At 39.4% G+C, this 16,929-nt stretch overlaps 3 protein-coding genes across 3 annotated transcripts; 2 read left to right on the plus strand and 1 right to left on the minus strand.

The window, feature by feature from the left end:
- Window positions 1-1,869: 1,869 nt before the first annotated feature.
- LOC116111329 (probable L-type lectin-domain containing receptor kinase VII.2) lies at window positions 1,870-4,131 on the plus strand. Its single transcript, XM_031397528.1, has one exon. The coding sequence runs from the start codon at window positions 1,870-1,872 to the stop codon at window positions 3,892-3,894; it is 2,025 nt and encodes a 674-aa protein (XP_031253388.1). The 3' UTR covers window positions 3,895-4,131.
- A 400-nt stretch (window positions 4,132-4,531) lies between these two features.
- LOC116111372 (probable serine/threonine-protein kinase At1g54610) lies at window positions 4,532-8,602 on the minus strand. Its single transcript, XM_031397572.1, has 8 exons — window positions 8,046-8,602; window positions 7,579-7,863; window positions 7,051-7,368; window positions 6,495-6,722; window positions 6,122-6,222; window positions 5,842-5,956; window positions 5,175-5,627; window positions 4,532-4,980 (listed from the first exon to the last, which is right to left on the minus strand). Exons 1-8 carry the CDS (start codon window positions 8,535-8,537, stop codon window positions 4,768-4,770), a joined length of 2,205 nt encoding a protein of 734 aa, XP_031253432.1. The 5' UTR covers window positions 8,538-8,602; the 3' UTR covers window positions 4,532-4,767.
- A 2,319-nt stretch (window positions 8,603-10,921) lies between these two features.
- LOC116111373 lies at window positions 10,922-11,968 on the plus strand. Its single transcript, XM_031397573.1, has one exon. It carries the CDS (start codon window positions 11,311-11,313, stop codon window positions 11,743-11,745), a length of 435 nt encoding a protein of 144 aa, XP_031253433.1. The 5' UTR covers window positions 10,922-11,310; the 3' UTR covers window positions 11,746-11,968.
- Window positions 11,969-16,929: the final 4,961 nt, after the last annotated feature.

A 16,929-nucleotide genomic window follows, 5' to 3' on the forward strand; every position in this document is an offset into this window, starting at 1 on the left:
TCGGATGAGTTGGGCTGTCTTTAGAACATGGGTTTGAAAGTGTATCAGAAACTTTCTTCCCGGAATCAGATAAACTGGGCTTTTTTTAAGTCCCTAAATTCGTTACCAGGGGTACTATCTCTGTCTCATTAATCCCCACAAGTAATTTTATTGATAAACGATGTTAAATAAAATAGGGTCGTAAGAACACATAAATGGGGTCAAATATAATTTCTCTTTGAAAAGAGAAACCAAATTGCCCATGGTAATCTTTAAAGCCCTCCCAGAGAAGGATGAGGTAAAGAAAAAATCATTAGAAAGACGGAAAGGGGTTATGAGATTCCTACGTGATAAGACTCGGTGGCCTTATCATAATGCATTGCTAGTGTCATACTCTTCAAGTTCCTTTGAAATTAAGCATGCAGAATGTTTTGAAAAATCAAATATGAATTGAGCCAGCACACAGAACCCAGATGAAATGGGCTACCACCACAGCTCAGTCGGCGACCTCCGCAACTAAAAGAAAGTCAACCTTTCCAGCTATATTTAAAGTTTCAAAGGTCAAAACAATGTAATAATACAATAATCAGAAGCATAATTAATACATTTGACCACTGCTATATAAAATAAATAAATAAATAAATTCAAACAGGTATTTGCTTCAAACGCGTAGTAATGGATCATAACTATCTCTTCCCTTACTGTAAATTTTGTATTTCTGTATTATTTATCTTCCTGTAATAATACATATGCCCAAGGCCAAAGTATAAAAAATAGAAATTTACTCGCAAAAAAAAGGTCACCTTAGAGTGAAATGAAATGGACGATCTTGTATTTCTTAGTCTGTGAAGATACATTGTTAGGTGTTTCATTTTATTTTATTTTCCATTGAGGTCGAACCTAAACTTGTACTCGAGAGCCTAGTTAGTAAATTCACGTATTATTCACGAATTATACGTTCAGTCATATAATTCATGTATTATTCGTAAACTACCGTATTTTATCAGTCTAGTCATATTATTCACGAATTATATGTCTCAGCCGTATTATTTTCGGATTATTCCCATATTTTTTTTCATATCCGAATTTTTATAAACGTATTATTCACTATTTTTCATATCATACCCATAAAATTTCGATACCCTTTTTTTGTTGTACCCGTATATTTGAAATGTTATATAGATTTTAATCACATGATCCCTGAAAAATGCTAAAACTAAGATTGATATTACCTTATTTTTCAAAACGTATTATTGATAATGTATCGTATTAAACTCATATATATTAATACTATATTTTTTTTATCTGAATTTTATAACTAAATTTTTATAAATATATTTTTACTATTTATCGTATCATTTTCATAAAATTCTCATACTCTGTTTTTTACGTCATCTATATTTACCAACTAGGTATTCTTCCATTGATAAAGGATGTATGAATTATCAAGAAATGAGAAACCGTGTGGATCCCACGAGTGAATAGAACCTACTTAACAAAAATGATTGTGGCGGCAGATGGGCAGACTAGAGTGACCCATTCTTGTTGGCTGTGTCAATTCTTAACAATTCCATAATTAGGATTAGGGGTACTTATATCTGTAATCTTGACATACGGCATTCATTCTTTGCAAGGAAACATTACTTCATGGTCCAATACTGTAGGCGCCTAAACACGTTTAATATTCAGATAACCCATGACATGACCAAGGAACCCGAATCTCTCAAAAGCCAAAAACCTTTTAATGAACATTTCTAAAATATCACTGTACAACTAGTTTTAGATCAAAGGTTAAGCTAAAATGTCAGCTGTCAAAAGTAGACTTTCCCTTTCAGTTAAGCTATGATGGTTGTTGTATGATCTTCATGAACAAGATCTTCTGTCTCTCCAATGTCTCCACAAACTCTTCTTTGGATCTTTACAATTCCACTTCTTTTCAATTTAACATTATCTCTTGAATTCATTTTCAATACTAACTTCAATTCCACCAATCTCCATACATATGGCAATGCTACAGTTCAAGATTCAATTCTTTCTCTCACCAATAGAACCGCTTTCTCTATAGGACGTGCTTTGTACTATTCGAAGATCCCAACAAAACAATCCAACTTATCTACACCACTTCCCTTCTTTACTTCCTTCATTTTCTCCATTGCCCCTTACAGGCATCAGTTGCCTGGCCATGGCTTTGTCTTCGTGTTCCTTCCCTTTACTGGTATAGAAGGTGCCAGCTCGGCTCAGCATCTGGGTCTCTTTAACTTGACCAATGATGGACATCCGGACAACCATGTTTTTGGTATTGAGTTTGATGTGTTTGAGAACCAAGAATTTAAAGATATCAATGATAACCATGTTGGTCTTGATGTAAATTCACTCACATCTTTTGCTTCAAATGATGCGGGGATTTGGGAGGGGGAAGATGATAAGAAGTTTAAAGAATTGAAGCTTAATAATGGTGAGAATTATCAAGTTTGGATTGATTACAATAATTCAAGGGTTACTGTTTCCATGGCTAAGGCAGGGAGTAAAAGGCCAAATAGGCCTTTGATAAATGAGTTCCTTAATCTTTCAGAGTTTTTTTTCAACGAAATGTACGTGGGTTTCACAGCAGCAACTGGACAGCTGGTTGAGAGTCATAAGATTTTGGCTTGGAGCTTTAGTAATTCAAATTCTTCTATTGGTGACGCTTTGGTGACAACAAATTTACCATCGTTTGTGCTTCCAAAAGAGTTGGTGTTTCGATCAAAAGGATTTGTTATTGGGGTTAGTGTTGGCTGTGTGTTGGTTATAGGATGTGGAGTTGTGATATATGTAATTTTGGAGCGGGGGAGAAATAAGAAAAAGGAGAATAAGGAAGAAGAAATTGAAGATTGGGAATTAGAGTATTGGCCACATAGAATTGGTTATCAAGAGATTTATGCAGCAACAAAAGGTTTTTCCCAAGAAAATGTAATTGGGTCTGGAGGGAATGGAAAGGTCTATAAAGGGGAATATCAAGGAGTGGAAGTTGCTTTGAAGAAAATCTCTCTTGAGAGTGAGAATGGGATGAGAGAATTTTTGGCTGAGGTTTCAAGTTTAGGCAGACTGAAGCACAAAAATTTGGTCGGATTGAAAGGCTGGTGTAAGAAAGAGAAAGAAAACTTGATTTTGGTATATTATTATATGGAGAACGGAAGTTTGGACAAAAGGATTTTTGATTGTGGTGAGAGCTTGACATTAAGTTGGGAAGAGAGGATCAAGGTTTTGAAAGATGTGGCTTCTGGAATCTTTTATTTACATGAAGGATGGGAATCTCAGGTCTTGCATAGGGACATTAAGGCAAGCAATGTGTTACTTGATAAATATATGAATGCTAGATTGGGGGATTTTGGTTTAGCCAGAATGCATCATCGTGGACAATTAGCTACCACAACCCAAGTGATTGGAACTGCTGGGTACATGGCACCGGAAGTGGTTAGGACAGGGCGAGCCTCAACTCAAACTGATGTGTTCAGCTTTGGCATCTTGGTTCTAGAGGTGGTTTGTGGACGAAGACCTATTGAAGATGGGAAACCAAACTTACTTGATTGGTTGTGGAGGCTAACGGAGAGAGGTGAATTGCTTTATGCCCTTGATGATCGGTTAAAAGCTCAGGATGGTTATAGCAATGAGGAAGTAGAAAGAGTGCTTAATTTGGGATTGTTGTGTTCACATCCGGACACAAACATGAGGCCAGCAATGAGGCAAGTTGTGAAGATGTTTGAGGGGCCGGTTGAAGGCACTCAGCCTGAAGAGGAGAGAATAGATGCAACTGCAATGAGGGTGCAGTGGAACTCTGGTAGCACCACAGGACACCCAACATTTAATGAAATTCGCCAGACTTTTTCTTCTTCTGCATCTCTGTCCGGTTCAGATGTCATCCTAGAAGGAAGGTGACCCTGTGTTGATCATATGGGCTAGGAATAACCAATTAGTTACTTGCATTTTGTCCAAGATTTTTGTTCTGCTTTATTTATGTAGCCCATATATACTACAGAATAAAATTTCAGTTTTGATTGGCAAAAACCCTATAAGTTGATGATCACTATTGAAATATGTTTACGTTATGCACAGATTGTTAATTCACTGCTGAGATTTTTTAATAAAGAAAAATTAAGTTCCTCTTTTTTTACATCTTTATATCTAATCCACGTCTAAGATAACACAATCCTAAAGAGTAAAGTATCCATTTTTCAACATTTATATCTATACAGATTAAAAGTTTCCATAAAAGCCTCCAGGCACAATACAAGAAGACAGATAACTGTCGACAGAACATCTGAAAATTTTCTCAATGTTCCTAAGGTTAACAACAAAAGTTAGCTGGCATGCGGGAATTGGTTTAGTTGGTGATTTGTCCTGTTCTTTCTGCAGTTAAGGATTGCATGCATCAAGGTCTTGGCCTATTTCTTCCTGGACCAAATATTTCAATTCAACAAATCCAAAAATGGTACAGTATTTTTTTTTTAAAAAAAGTCGTCAGATATTGCATATAAGCATTGTAAACTAGGACTCTTATTATAGGTTATAAAAAAATTTGGATACATTTCATTCTACTTTTGGTACTAGAATGTGAAATTTTGAATTGCAGAAACTTTTTCCTACAAAGACACTAATACCTCTTTACCAGATACAGAAAACATGGGGAGAAATGGGGGTGGGGGTAAAGGTACTGTACATAAAAGCATTCCAAGTTAATTAGCTCTCTGGGCATAGCTGACTATTCTTGTTCTGCCACTAGAGAGGATTGTAGATTTTACTAGACATCTATCAAGTTCTGGTCATTGAGACGAAAGTTGAGTTGTCTGGTGGTTGAATTCCCTGAGCATGTGTTTTTGGAGGTTTTGTCTTCTTCTCAAGTCGTGCTCGTCGAGCAAATTCTTGGATCTTTTGATCGTGCTCTTTAAGCAATTGATCAACATTGTGTGATGGAAGTAATGGTCCAGAAACATAAATCTTGTTTCCCCTGGGTCCACGACCATGCTGGAGAAAATTTTGTATAAGAACACAAAAGTATTAGGCCTATAAATGGTGAAGTTTGAAGCCAAAGTTATACACTTGTGCAATGCATGACCAGGGAAACATGGAAAAAGCAGCCTAATGATATGTGTACTTGAGAACAGTAATACTAAAAATTTAGGACATTTTAAAGCAGAGAAAAATGACGAAGAACTAACCAGACTTGCTTCCTTAACAATGCCGTTTCCAACCCCGCCCTGAGGAGATTCTCCAACCTTTCGAATGCTCTGCCTACAGTCCTGCTTTCCTGTAGACAACTCCCTAAATGATCCTTGAGACCTCCCTACTGGTCTTACTGCTCCTTGCTGTGAACAACCAGAATTTTCTCGAAAATCTTCAGTTGATCCGGTTCTGGTTGCTACGAGACCAGATAGTGTCGATAAGTTGGATCTGGTTGAAACTGTTGGAGGAATATCAGGTCTTTTTCCAACTTTTTCCCAGGCAGCCCCATGACCCAATGGCCCTGAATGCGAAACTTTCTTCCGTTGATGCCCATAGAAATCAGTACTCGGTTCTTGTAAACCTTGAGTTTGTTTATTGGCAGCAAAAGCAGCCTCCTTACGAGACATGAACATCTCATTTCTGCCCTTTGTACTGGAATGAAGTCCTCTCTGTAATAAGAGGCCAAAATACTATCGTCAAGAAAAGAGACGAAAACAATGATGAAAAGAAAACATTGGGATATTTTTTCACCTACTATAGATCTAATGCTACTGACTAGACTAGGTAGATTTGAAGAATTTGGGGAATTGAAGGACGTGGAAAAAATATTGGGCATGGGAGGCAATCAATGCCAAGCCGAAATCAAAACCTCTTTGTAACTACCTGCGTCATTAAGGCTACCTCAGCATTGGAAGTAGCCGCTGGACCAGCCCAAGATTCTTTTGATCTGCTACTTTCGAGGTCAATCTTATGGCCCCTGCCTCCCGCTGCTACTTGCCTGTGAGAATTAATGAACTAAAGTATTATAATTTGACTAGATAATGGGTTTCTTCCAAAGATTAATGCTGCTACACTAAACTGTAAACTCAGAAACTATTTATTAGCTGAAAATTAAACACTGATGATTCTAAACGTGAAAAACAATCAACCATACAACATGTACCTTCTAAGTTCTTCATCCCTCAATTTGGCATCAATCTCTTTACTGGGAGGATATTTGGGCAATCTTGAAGGATCACAAGCAAAGGGTTGTGTTGTAAAGAACTGTTGCAAAAATAAAATTACAATCAGAACATCAAGCCAATGAAGTCTCAACATAGAGGCAATACAAGAAGACTTTGAGGGCGCAGTCCTGGATCAAAATACAATATTCATACATGTGAAAAAGACATTCATTAAAATCTCTTTCAAATACTCTAAAAGACACTGCTACTTATGTCTTTCATACTACACCAGTTTTTCACATTATTCAGAAGTCGTCTGTATCTATTGAATTAACTATTTTACTACAACCCCAAGAAAAATAATCAGCATACCTCATTGTTAAGAGCAAAAGCTGCAGTTCCTCTAAGAGCAGGATCTACGGACAGTAATGTCTCCATAAGCCCCAAAGCAGTTGCAGGAAAGTCTTTAAATGTTTCTGCAACACGCTTTCTATAAGGTTGTACAGGCTTGAACACTGTTGAATAAGGTAATTTTGATTTTCTCCAATAATCTTCCGATGGTGATCCACATAGTTTAAAGATCCTATGCAACTGCTCAACCTGTAAGGTATATATGATTCAATTTACTGGCATCATTTATATATATGTGGAAGAAAAAGAGGTCAAGGACAAGGAAGAGAAGAGAACAGTGTTGCATAGGCGATGTCCTAATGCTTCATGATCCCTATTTCTGTAAAATAAACATGCAAAGCTCACTGCCCAAACATGTGTCCATTTACAAATACACCAACCAAACTTATCAAGTACTCATCAATACTAATCTAGGTGTTTGCTTTTTCAGTTACTTCTGCTTTTCTATTCTGGGCATAAAATCAACATGTTTCAGTGTGATGCATGAAGACGCAAAATGGATTCCTAGGCATGGTACCTCTGTTTTCCCAGGTAGTATAGGCTTCCTGGTGAATAATTCCCCAAGAATGCAACCAGCACTCCATAAGTCTACTGCAACTCCATAATGGGAGGCTCCAAGCAAAAGCTCAGGTGGCCGATACCAAAGAGTCACCACGCGGCTGGTCATTGGACTGCTATCCTTGGGATTGAAAAAAGTTGCTAAGCCAAAATCCGCAATCTTTAAGACACCATTATTGTCAATAAGAAGATTTGAACCCTTTATGTCACGATGCAAAACACCATGGCTGTGACAGTGTTCAAGTCCACTTAGCAGTTGCTTCATGTAGCATTTAACCTAACGAAAAACAAATTAACATGAGAATTTTAGAAACTACTATACAAGGACACAAATACAACAATCCAATTGCAAAATTAAGGAAACTGCGGCTCCCATGCTGAATCTGCAGCATAATTATATTTTTTTTTAAATCAACAGTAGTAAATGAAAATCCCGTTGAAGAACAGCCAAAGTCCGGAGAACTTCCAAAAAAGATTGTAAGAATACCTGAGGCTCTGTGAACTTCATGCCAGGAAGTGATGCGAGTCCCATGAGATCATGTTCCATATACTCAAAAACAAGGTACAAGCTGCAAGCTGTCTGGGATGTGATCAAGCCTTCCAATTTAATTATATTTGGATGATCAAGTTTGCGAAGAATAGCAATTTCCCTAGCCATAAACTTGACACTCTCAGGATCATTTTTATCAAACCGTACTTTTTTCAAAGCAACAATTTTATCATGAATGACATCCCGAGCCCTGTAAACACTACTGTAAGTTCCTTGGCCAATCTGCAAGATCAAAATACCATGATGTCTGGTGAGCCATATGCAATCACAATCGAATCTACTACAGAGGATGTTTCAAAGAATAAATAAGATTTAGTGAATGCATTCATCTAGCAATAGCAATTTTCGCACTTCACAAAACAAAATGAAAGCAAATAGAGCATAAAGTCAAGAAGGAAACAAACCTTATCCAATTTCTCAAACGTATTTGCACGTCGTGGTATCCATCCCTTGATGGCATCACCAGCCGCCGCAGCAAGCCAAGACGGCCACCCTGCCGCCAACTCTTCTGCTTCTGCTGCTTTAGGCAATCTCCCCATGCTAGGATGATTAATTACAGTCACTTGACAATTTTCAATCCTCTTCTTCTCAATTTGATCATCAATCATCTTTTTTCTCTCAATTTGTTCCTGAATCATCTTTTTTCTCTCTATTTGATCATCAATATTTATCGTCTCAATCCCATGATTATCGTAATAGCGGTTGGAACCATTGACTTTCTTGTCAATCAACATAACCTTGACATCATTATTCTCAAGTCTATCTTTTGATCCAACAATCTCCTCCCTTCTGGATGAACTCACATGCTTATTCAATGACCCTTTTTGATGAAGTCTCTCTCTTGGACTCTCGCGGCTGTCTTCAACAGGTGTAGGCTTAGAACACAAACCACCCATGGTTCCAAACAAAGAAGTTAGAAATAAACCCAGAAAAAATCAACACTTTCTCCTTCACAAACAAACTAAACCCAGTCCTAAACTTGCTAAAACTCCACCCTTTTGAATCTCCATAAACAAGAATCAACTCAAAGACCAATCTTCAAAGGACATTTGAGAAACCATATAGCAAAAAATGACTACAAAAACAAGAAAAAAATGATTAAATTATAATGAAAAGTTAAAAATGATTGAGAAAGGAAGACTTAATCAGCAAGAAAGAGAGGAGGAGGGGTTTGGGACTGTTGAACGCGTAAACATAATTACACTTGCAATTAACACAGACAAATAGAAATTTATTATATATTATAGAGACGGCCTTTGCCGGCAAAGCAGAGGTTCTGAGTCAACATAACAAATCCACTTTCTCTATCTAGACGGGAGTTTCAAACATTGAGTATAGTTTGGTTTGGGTTTCAAAAGTGAAGCTGAATTGAGGTCGTTGATTTGCCGTTATGCTAACAACTTCTCAATTACTATTTCATCGAAAATACTGTTGCTCCTTTTGAATGTAAAAAAGGTCAAGATAATTTTATTTTCTAAACTACGTGGTGAACACACCAATGGTTTGTTACAAAACTTTGACCACACTCGATCACATATTCATATCAATAATGCTTGAGTTACCGATTAAGGTACCGATTTGACATACTGATTAAGTTAAAATTTGAGATTTTGAGAATTGGGCAAGTGCATCGGTATGTGAAAATCAGTAATTTACTCGGTAAACGTAGTATTACTGTATTCATATATCCACTTAGTTTTAATTATCAACTCAAAAACCTTTATTTAGTTCATGCAGTTTTTTATTTTAAAAGAGATTATTGATTATATAAATTACATAAAGTTTTTAGTAAATTTCGTAAAGAGATTTTGATTTATTCAAATAGGGAAAGTATATGGACCTGGTCTTCATTGTGGTCCTCCATTCATATTTTTATTTAACCTCAACAAATTACTGATAAATCAAACATGTTTATTATTTGAGGAGTTTGTGAAATTAATTTAATGTGATGTTAAACGTTTACGCTTCAGTATACACATATATTGATATATATAGTTAGATGAACCAACTCCCTTTAAAATTCATAATTCTAGCAGCTCCACCTACACCTAATTAAGCTAAGCAACTGTGCTCCCAATTAAAATATGGATTTAATGTTGCATTAGTTACACCAAAATTCAACTCTAACTATTTATTTATTACTTTGCATAAACTTCATTAATACTTAAAATTATTTTAGATTAACAGATTTCACCACAAATTTGAATATTTATCCGATTTTGACATTTGGATAAAGGCGAATATAAATGCATATACAATTATACGAATTTATTGGATATCTCCAAATCTTGGATTTATTGGGATACCCAAAAAAAGTAACGTTAAAAATATTGTGTATTAAGTTTTTGATAATGCTAATAATGCAAAATTAAAGCTACAGCTAAACGAGCCCTGGAATAATTGTTAAGAGGTTAACGAAGGAAGAAAAGAAATAAATATTAATTATGAGCAAGTGGGCACAAACAAAAGTAGGTTCAGGTTCCATTCAAAGCTATTCCGTATTCAATTAAAATTTGGGGTCACTCCTCAGTTTTATTTGATTTAAGATTTGGCCTATACAAATCATGCATATGTATAATTTCATTTTTGTCCGTTCAAAATGGGATTATAATTCTTTAGTTAAAAAGAAATTTGATTTAGCACATAGTCTAGTCAGTGGAAGTAGATGATTTATGACCAATTCGAAGAAATTTGTTGATGCCAAAAGAAATAACTATAGATAGATACTCAACTTGTATAAACTGAAAAGGTCAAATAACCCTAATATATTAATTACATGTTATCAAAGCTTCTTGATTAAAACAGGCACCGATAGGAATTGTTAAAGCTTTAGCTAGACCGTGTCTACATTCAAACACAATAAATATTATGATTTAATTTGGCAGTAATATAATTCACTTTCCTTTCCTTTTCCTTTTATTTGATGAATATTATATTTAGATGAATGATAAAAACATATTCCATTATTATATTTGGAAGCAATGAATTTTGAAAGAGAAAAATCGATTTATCTCCTTTCCTTTCCTTAATTTTCAATCAATGGTCACAAATTTTAGAAATAATAATTTCTTCTGTATTAACTAAATTTTTAACTCAAGAAAAGTTACTCAATATAACTATTGATATCTTTACATAATTCATGTTGATCTCACAACAGAGTCCAAAATATTCTTGAAAATGGTTTCAATAATTTCTGTCTTTTTAAGTAATAGAATATAATAACCGACAAATTTCACAAAACCCGCCAAACCCAACTGCCATAAACACACATCCCAATAAACCCCTTCCCTCTTTGCTCTCTTGATCTTCAATCCAGTTTCCAGATCAGATTCCTCTTTTTATCTTTATTCAATTCAATTACCCTCTCATTGAAACTCCCAATCAAGACAATGCATTGCATTAATTCTTTATTTTATATCTTCTTTTAGCACGAACAAGATCATCAGGATTACAGTTGGTTTCTGGTTGGAACTTAGATTAGACTTGGTCTTCTATTGACTTTTCATTCTTCTTACATTATGCCTCACGTTGTAGATTCTTGAAACTTTTTCTTACTTCCTCGGCGGGTTCATTTTTTTTTTTTTTTTCAAAGAACTTTTTGGATCAAAGTATGAGTAGAAGGAGATCATCATAACAAGTGAGGTAAAGCTTGTTCATTGAGTTGACTTGATGGGTTCATATATCTTCTCTGTGATCTGCGTTCTCCATTCATTGTTTGCAATAACATGCGGATCCTTAATAATGTTCTATCTTAAAGAAACATATGTCTTTGGTTTGGGTGTTGAGACGGCTAGAAGGCTTTCAGGATCAACCCCTCATGATGAATTGTTGCTCCAGATTTCCAATTCTTTTGCGGGTTTGCTTCTATTTGTTGTTGGATTTTTGCTGCTGATGGTGGCCTCTGTTAAGGACATGGAGTTCCAGTGGTTTTTCGCTAAAGGGTGCATTCTTTTACATGTATCAATGGCTGTTTGGAGGATTGCTTTTGAGAGAAAGCTTGAAGATTTGGCATGGGATTGGCCAAGGCAGGTAATTGGGGATTTTTTACTGGCGCTTTCTTGGGTCTTCTTTTTGGTGAAAACATGGAGAGACAAGTATGATTAGTTTCTACTCATAAATTCGAAACCAGATCAAAGGTTTTGAGTTTGTGATCTCAGTTTTAATGTATTAATTCTGGTGTTTTGAGGCTTTAGTAAATGATTTAAAGCAATTTTGGAGATGTGTTATTACTTGCTTTTAGTTGACAAGATATTGAATGTTGAGAAAAGTCAGGTGGCTGAGCTTCCTGGCCAACTGTATATTGTTGTAAAGAATAAATACACCATTGTTGGGCAATTGCATTAAAAACCTCCATTGAAGGTCTTTGTTAATGAATTTATGGAAAACTCTTAATGTGTCGGTTCATAATCAACTCTATAATGTAACAGTAGTGTTGTGCTTTCTTATGCCTGGAAAAGTAGGGCTGAGGCAGAACCATATCAGCATAAGCGGTCAGAGCTTAGGTAAGTCTTATAGCCATTCAGACGCAGCCACGTCGCATGTTGACGTGAGCGGCATGCTCCTGCCAGTGCAGTGGGTGCTCGCCAGACTGGTGAAAGGCTGGAGAAGATCCACGTGTCCAATACCTGCACACATCGAGTAAATCACTCGAGCAAGTGAACAACGGGATGCAAGGAAGGATTTGCACAGCAACCTGACCCACTCACAGATTTAGTGACCACTACCATAACTCATCCCACTATAAATAGAGGGTTCCTCTCCCGCTTGTGGGATTAACTAATTTTTCCCTGGAATAGCATATACTCTCTCTCTCTCTCTCTCTCTTGTAATCTCTTGTAAGTCAGCTCGTTGAATGCGACCTGATCTCATATATTAATACAATACCAGTGGACGTAGGATTCGCTTACTTAAGCATCTGAACCACTTTAAATACTGTTCTTCATCTTTTATTCAGTTTAATAGCCTCATACACGTGTGTCTTCTGAGTCAGCTCTGCATTTCCCACGTGCGTTTAGTTGGTGTCAAAATCCCGCATCAACAGTTTGGCGTTAGGAGGGCCTGATTTAGTATTCGTCCTTTATCAGGAGGATCTCTGACTAATCGGTCCCACAAAAGCAAATGACTCGCTGATTCGAATCTGAGCGAACCAATCATGGTGAGGATCCCCCAGGTACAAGAAGACATTTCTTCCGAAATGCCCCCAGTCCCGCAAAATCTCATGGGGGATATCCCTTCAAGCTCACGGCTTGATCCAGCCATCATGAGCTACCTGGAGAGGTTCAACAATACTCTCCAAACGGTCAACAAAAGGCTGGACTGCTTGGCTCGGGTCATGCCATCTGAATCAAATGAGGCGGTGCCACCGCCAAAAACGTCTGCAGGTCGCATGAAAGCGCGGAAAAGGGCGATAGCCCGTGCAGCGCGCACTACAGCGCGCCAAAGAAAGGGAAAGCAGGTGGCAAACAACTGACCTAAAGGCTCCGAGGGACCAGCGAACACCGACCGCACCCCGGGTAGAAAACCCGTGGCGGAAAGACTCGGTGACATGTCGCGGCCTGAGCTGTCCCGTGCCACATCTCGCGAGCACTCCCACAAAAGTGCAAAGCGGGGAGATTCTCATTATCGCCAAAATGACGACTCTAATCGTCGTCACGCGGGAAGTTCCCACCGTCCGCAAGTCGGTTTGCACTACCGCGGAGGTCGGGAAGGTTCCTCTAACCAGTCAACGCCATCGCACGACTCTAGCCAGTGTGTGTCAAGAGCGGTCGAAACTGTCAGCCGAGGTGAGGAGGAATCTGACCTTTGGACTTTCCTCAACCGCAACCGCGAGGGTCGAACCTGCGTTGGGGAAAGTAATCCCTAGATGGCTCCGCTGCCTCAGATTAAGGGGTGCAGCAAGCTCTGGATCAGCTAAAGGCTTAGCAAAATGAGCGAGGGTAGGTCACAGAGGCGTTTCCCTTTTCTCCAGCTGTGTTAGCCACCCCTCTCCCATCCAGATTCAGAATGCCTAATATGCGGGTGTTTGATAGGAATTCTGATCCGCATGATCATTTGTACGAATTCAACGACCTGATGGAACTTCACCAAGTTTCTGACTTGACAAAATGTTGTTGCTTGCCAGTAACTCTAACTTCACATGCCAAGCGATGATTCATGTTGCTCTCGGCGGGATCAATCAGCTCGTGGAATCAGATGAGTTCGACATTCTTGAGACACTTCCAAGCAAACAGGAAGTTCTCAATGCCTTTGAGCTACCTCAACAACATAAGGCAAGAGAGGGATGAATCCCTCCAATCTTACATCGACAGGTTCCATAGGAAACTCCATAAAGTAGCTCATACTCCCGAAGAGTCTGTTCAAACTCTTATCATAGCGGGAGTTCGTCCACAGACAGATTTGTGGAAAGAGTTACAGTCAGAGGACGATGTTTCCCTTACCCGCTTCTATAGCCTTACAGAGACATACCTCTGTATTGAGAACTCCGTGGCAGCACTCAACCGCCATGACCCCGATCCTTCGGGCAGTGCGCCAAGTCAGGGGGAAAATAGGAGGGTTGATCGCCGATAGGCTAACGATGATCAGCGAAAAGGAAAGAAGCAGCGGTTTGAGCCCAAGAAATCTTATGCTCTAGTTCCTTGTCGCGATCGCGACAAGAGTCAATATACCCCTTTGAAAGCTTCAGTCTCTTCCATTCTTGACAAGTCAGAAGAGGCCGGCCAGCTCGGAGAACCTGAGCCCATGAAAAATCCCCCTTCAGCTAGAAACAGTAAAAAGTATTGTCGTTATCATCGGGATAATAGGCATCACACTGATGAGTGTCGAGCTCTCAAGCAGGCAATCGAAGACCTTATCAAGCAGAGGCATTTCAAAGAGTATATTGATGAATCTGCTTCCGTAGGGGAGAAAAATAGAGAGGAATCGGGTAAGAAGCGTCATGATCGCAAGGGTATCTGTAGCGTGGGGATAATCTTTGGGAGATCACACCTCGGAGGGAACTCGCGAGGTGCCCAAGAAAGATATGCTTACGCAGCCCATCACGACCCTATCCATGTGATAAACACAACGCAGCGACCATCAAAGGTTTGGAGACAGGAAGAAATCACCTTCTCCGAAAAAGACACAATCCGATTGCCTCATCCCCATAACGATGCTCTCGTCATCACGCCCCAAATAGGGCATTGCGACGTCCACAAAATGTTGGTGGATAACGGAAGCGCTGTGAACATCATGTTCCAGCGAGCTTTTGAAAGAATGAAATTGGATGAGGCCGACCTGAAGCCCGCCTCTATCCCTCTATATGGTTTTACAAGGGATCACCTAATCCCCAAGGGAATGATCTCGCTTCCAGTCACACTGGGTGACTCCGACAAGGTGACCAGGGTCATTGAATTCTTGGTAGTGGACTGACCCTCCGCTTTTAGTGGCATCCCAGGGCGACATCTACTAAGAAACTTCAAGGTAGTCACTTCGATCTACCATCTTAAGATGAAGTTTCCCACCCCGACGGGGATAGGGGAAGTAAGCGGATCTCAGCGTGCGTCTCGCGACTGCTATGTAAGGGCGGTGCAGATGGCGTGTAAGAGGAAAGGCATCCCACGTGGCATTCCCAAATAGGCAATGGCGATCAGTCGGATCGAACCACAGCCTGGCCCAGCCGAGGATAATATGGATCCTCGTATCCAAGAATACCCTTCCAGTGGGTCAATTGAGGATTTATCTGAAGTATCAGTCGACCAGAGCAAGCCCAGTGTTGAGGATTGGAAGCAATCTCAACCCCCAACTCGCTACTGACCTGACCAACTTCTTCAAAGAAAATATTGATGTGTTCGCATGGACGCATGCTGATATGGTCAGGATCAGCTCGAACATCATTTGTCATGCCTTGAACATCGATAGTGAAGCGAGGCCAATCCGCCAGAAAAGAAGAGCGATGGATCCAGAACGATATGCTACCTTAAAAGATGAGGTAGATAATCTTCTCCGTTATGGATCCATCCAGGAAGCGCTCTACTCGAGTTGGGTTACCAACCCGGTTCTAGTAAAAAAGCCTAATGGCAAATGGAGGACCTGCGTTGACTTCACCGACCTCAACAAAGCCTGCCCAAAAGATAACTTTTCCCTACCAAGGATCGACCAGCTCGTTAATGCCACCTCCGGGCACAAGCTGCTGAGTTTTATGGACGCATACTTGGGATACAATCAAATTTCGATGTATGCGCTGGACGAAGAGCATACCTCCTTTGTTATAGATCGGGGGCTGTATTGCTATAGGGTTATGCCCTTCAGCCTGAAAAATGCTAGAGAAACTTACCAGCGGCTGGTTAACCGAATATTTTCTGAGCAAATCGGGAATTCGATGGAAGTCTATGTTGATGACATGCTAGTCAAGTCGCATGTCGCTTCAGATCACATAGCGCATCTCGCTGAGATGTTCGACATCCTCCGGAAGTACAGAATGAAGCTCAATCCTTTCAAATGCTCATTCGAAGTATCATCAGGGAAATTTCTGGGGTACATGGTTAACTAGAGGGGAATAGAGATCAATCCCGAAAAAATCCAAGCTCTCCTCAACATGAAAAGCCCGACCAGCCGAAAACAAGTTCAGAGTCTCAATGGGCGAATAGCGGCACTCAGTCGCTTCATATCGAGGGCAACAGATCGTTGCTTGTCATTCTTCAATAGACTCAGGGCCAATAAGAAGTTTGAGTAGACTCCCGAGTGTGAACAAGCATTTCAGAGCATTAAAGAGCACCTCGGAAAACAACATCTTCTGTCCAAGCCTCTCCCACAGGAAATTCTCCTGCTGTATCTATCCGTCTCTCAGTACACGGTCAGTGCAGCTTTAGTTCGGGAAGAAAATAAGGTTCAATGGCAAGTTTATTACGTGAGCAAGCGTCTGCTGGATGCCGAGATACGGTATCCGAAAATGGAGCGGTTGGCTTATGCCTTGTTGATTGCCTCCCGAAAGTTGCAACCTTACTTCCACGCCCATACAATCCATGTAATGACCATTTACCCGCTCAAGCAAGTCCTCCAGAAGGTATAGGCATCGGGTAAATTGCTCAAGTGGGTCATGGAACTAAGTCAGTTCGATCTGCAGTATAGACCGAAAGCAACCATCAAAGGGCAGGTTGTTGTCGATTTCATCTCAGAATTCTCATATCATCCAATAAAGGAATCCGAGCAACAAGCCAGCAAAGTCACCCAGAAAACTGTTCAGAACCTATCGACCTGGAGCCTCTTTGTCGATGGGTCATCGAACAGGAAAAGGGTCGGGGTAGGCCTTCT

The sequence above is a fragment of the Pistacia vera genome, unplaced genomic scaffold (genome assembly GCF_008641045.1).
Source record: "Pistacia vera cultivar Batoury unplaced genomic scaffold, PisVer_v2 Contig631, whole genome shotgun sequence".
In the NCBI taxonomy this organism is placed as follows: domain Eukaryota; kingdom Viridiplantae; phylum Streptophyta; class Magnoliopsida; order Sapindales; family Anacardiaceae; genus Pistacia; species Pistacia vera.

Bases quoted from the DNA above. Each gene is read 5' to 3' on its own strand.
- LOC116111372 (XM_031397572.1), bottom strand. From the start codon at position 8,537: ATGGGTGGTTTGTGTTCTAAGCCTACACCTGTTGAAGACAGCCGCGAG. The intron at 5,628-5,841 runs GTAGTTACAAAG...CTCTTATTACAG, and splicing joins AGGTAGCCTTAATGACGCAG to AGAGGACTTCATTCCAGTAC. The intron at 4,981-5,174 runs GTTAGTTCTTCG...AATTTTCTCCAG, and splicing joins TTGTTAAGGAAGCAAGTCTG to CATGGTCGTGGACCCAGGGG.
- LOC116111373 (XM_031397573.1), top strand. From the start codon at position 11,311: ATGGGTTCATATATCTTCTCTGTGATCTGCGTTCTCCATTCATTGTTT.
- LOC116111329 (XM_031397528.1), top strand. From the start codon at position 1,870: ATGTCTCCACAAACTCTTCTTTGGATCTTTACAATTCCACTTCTTTTC.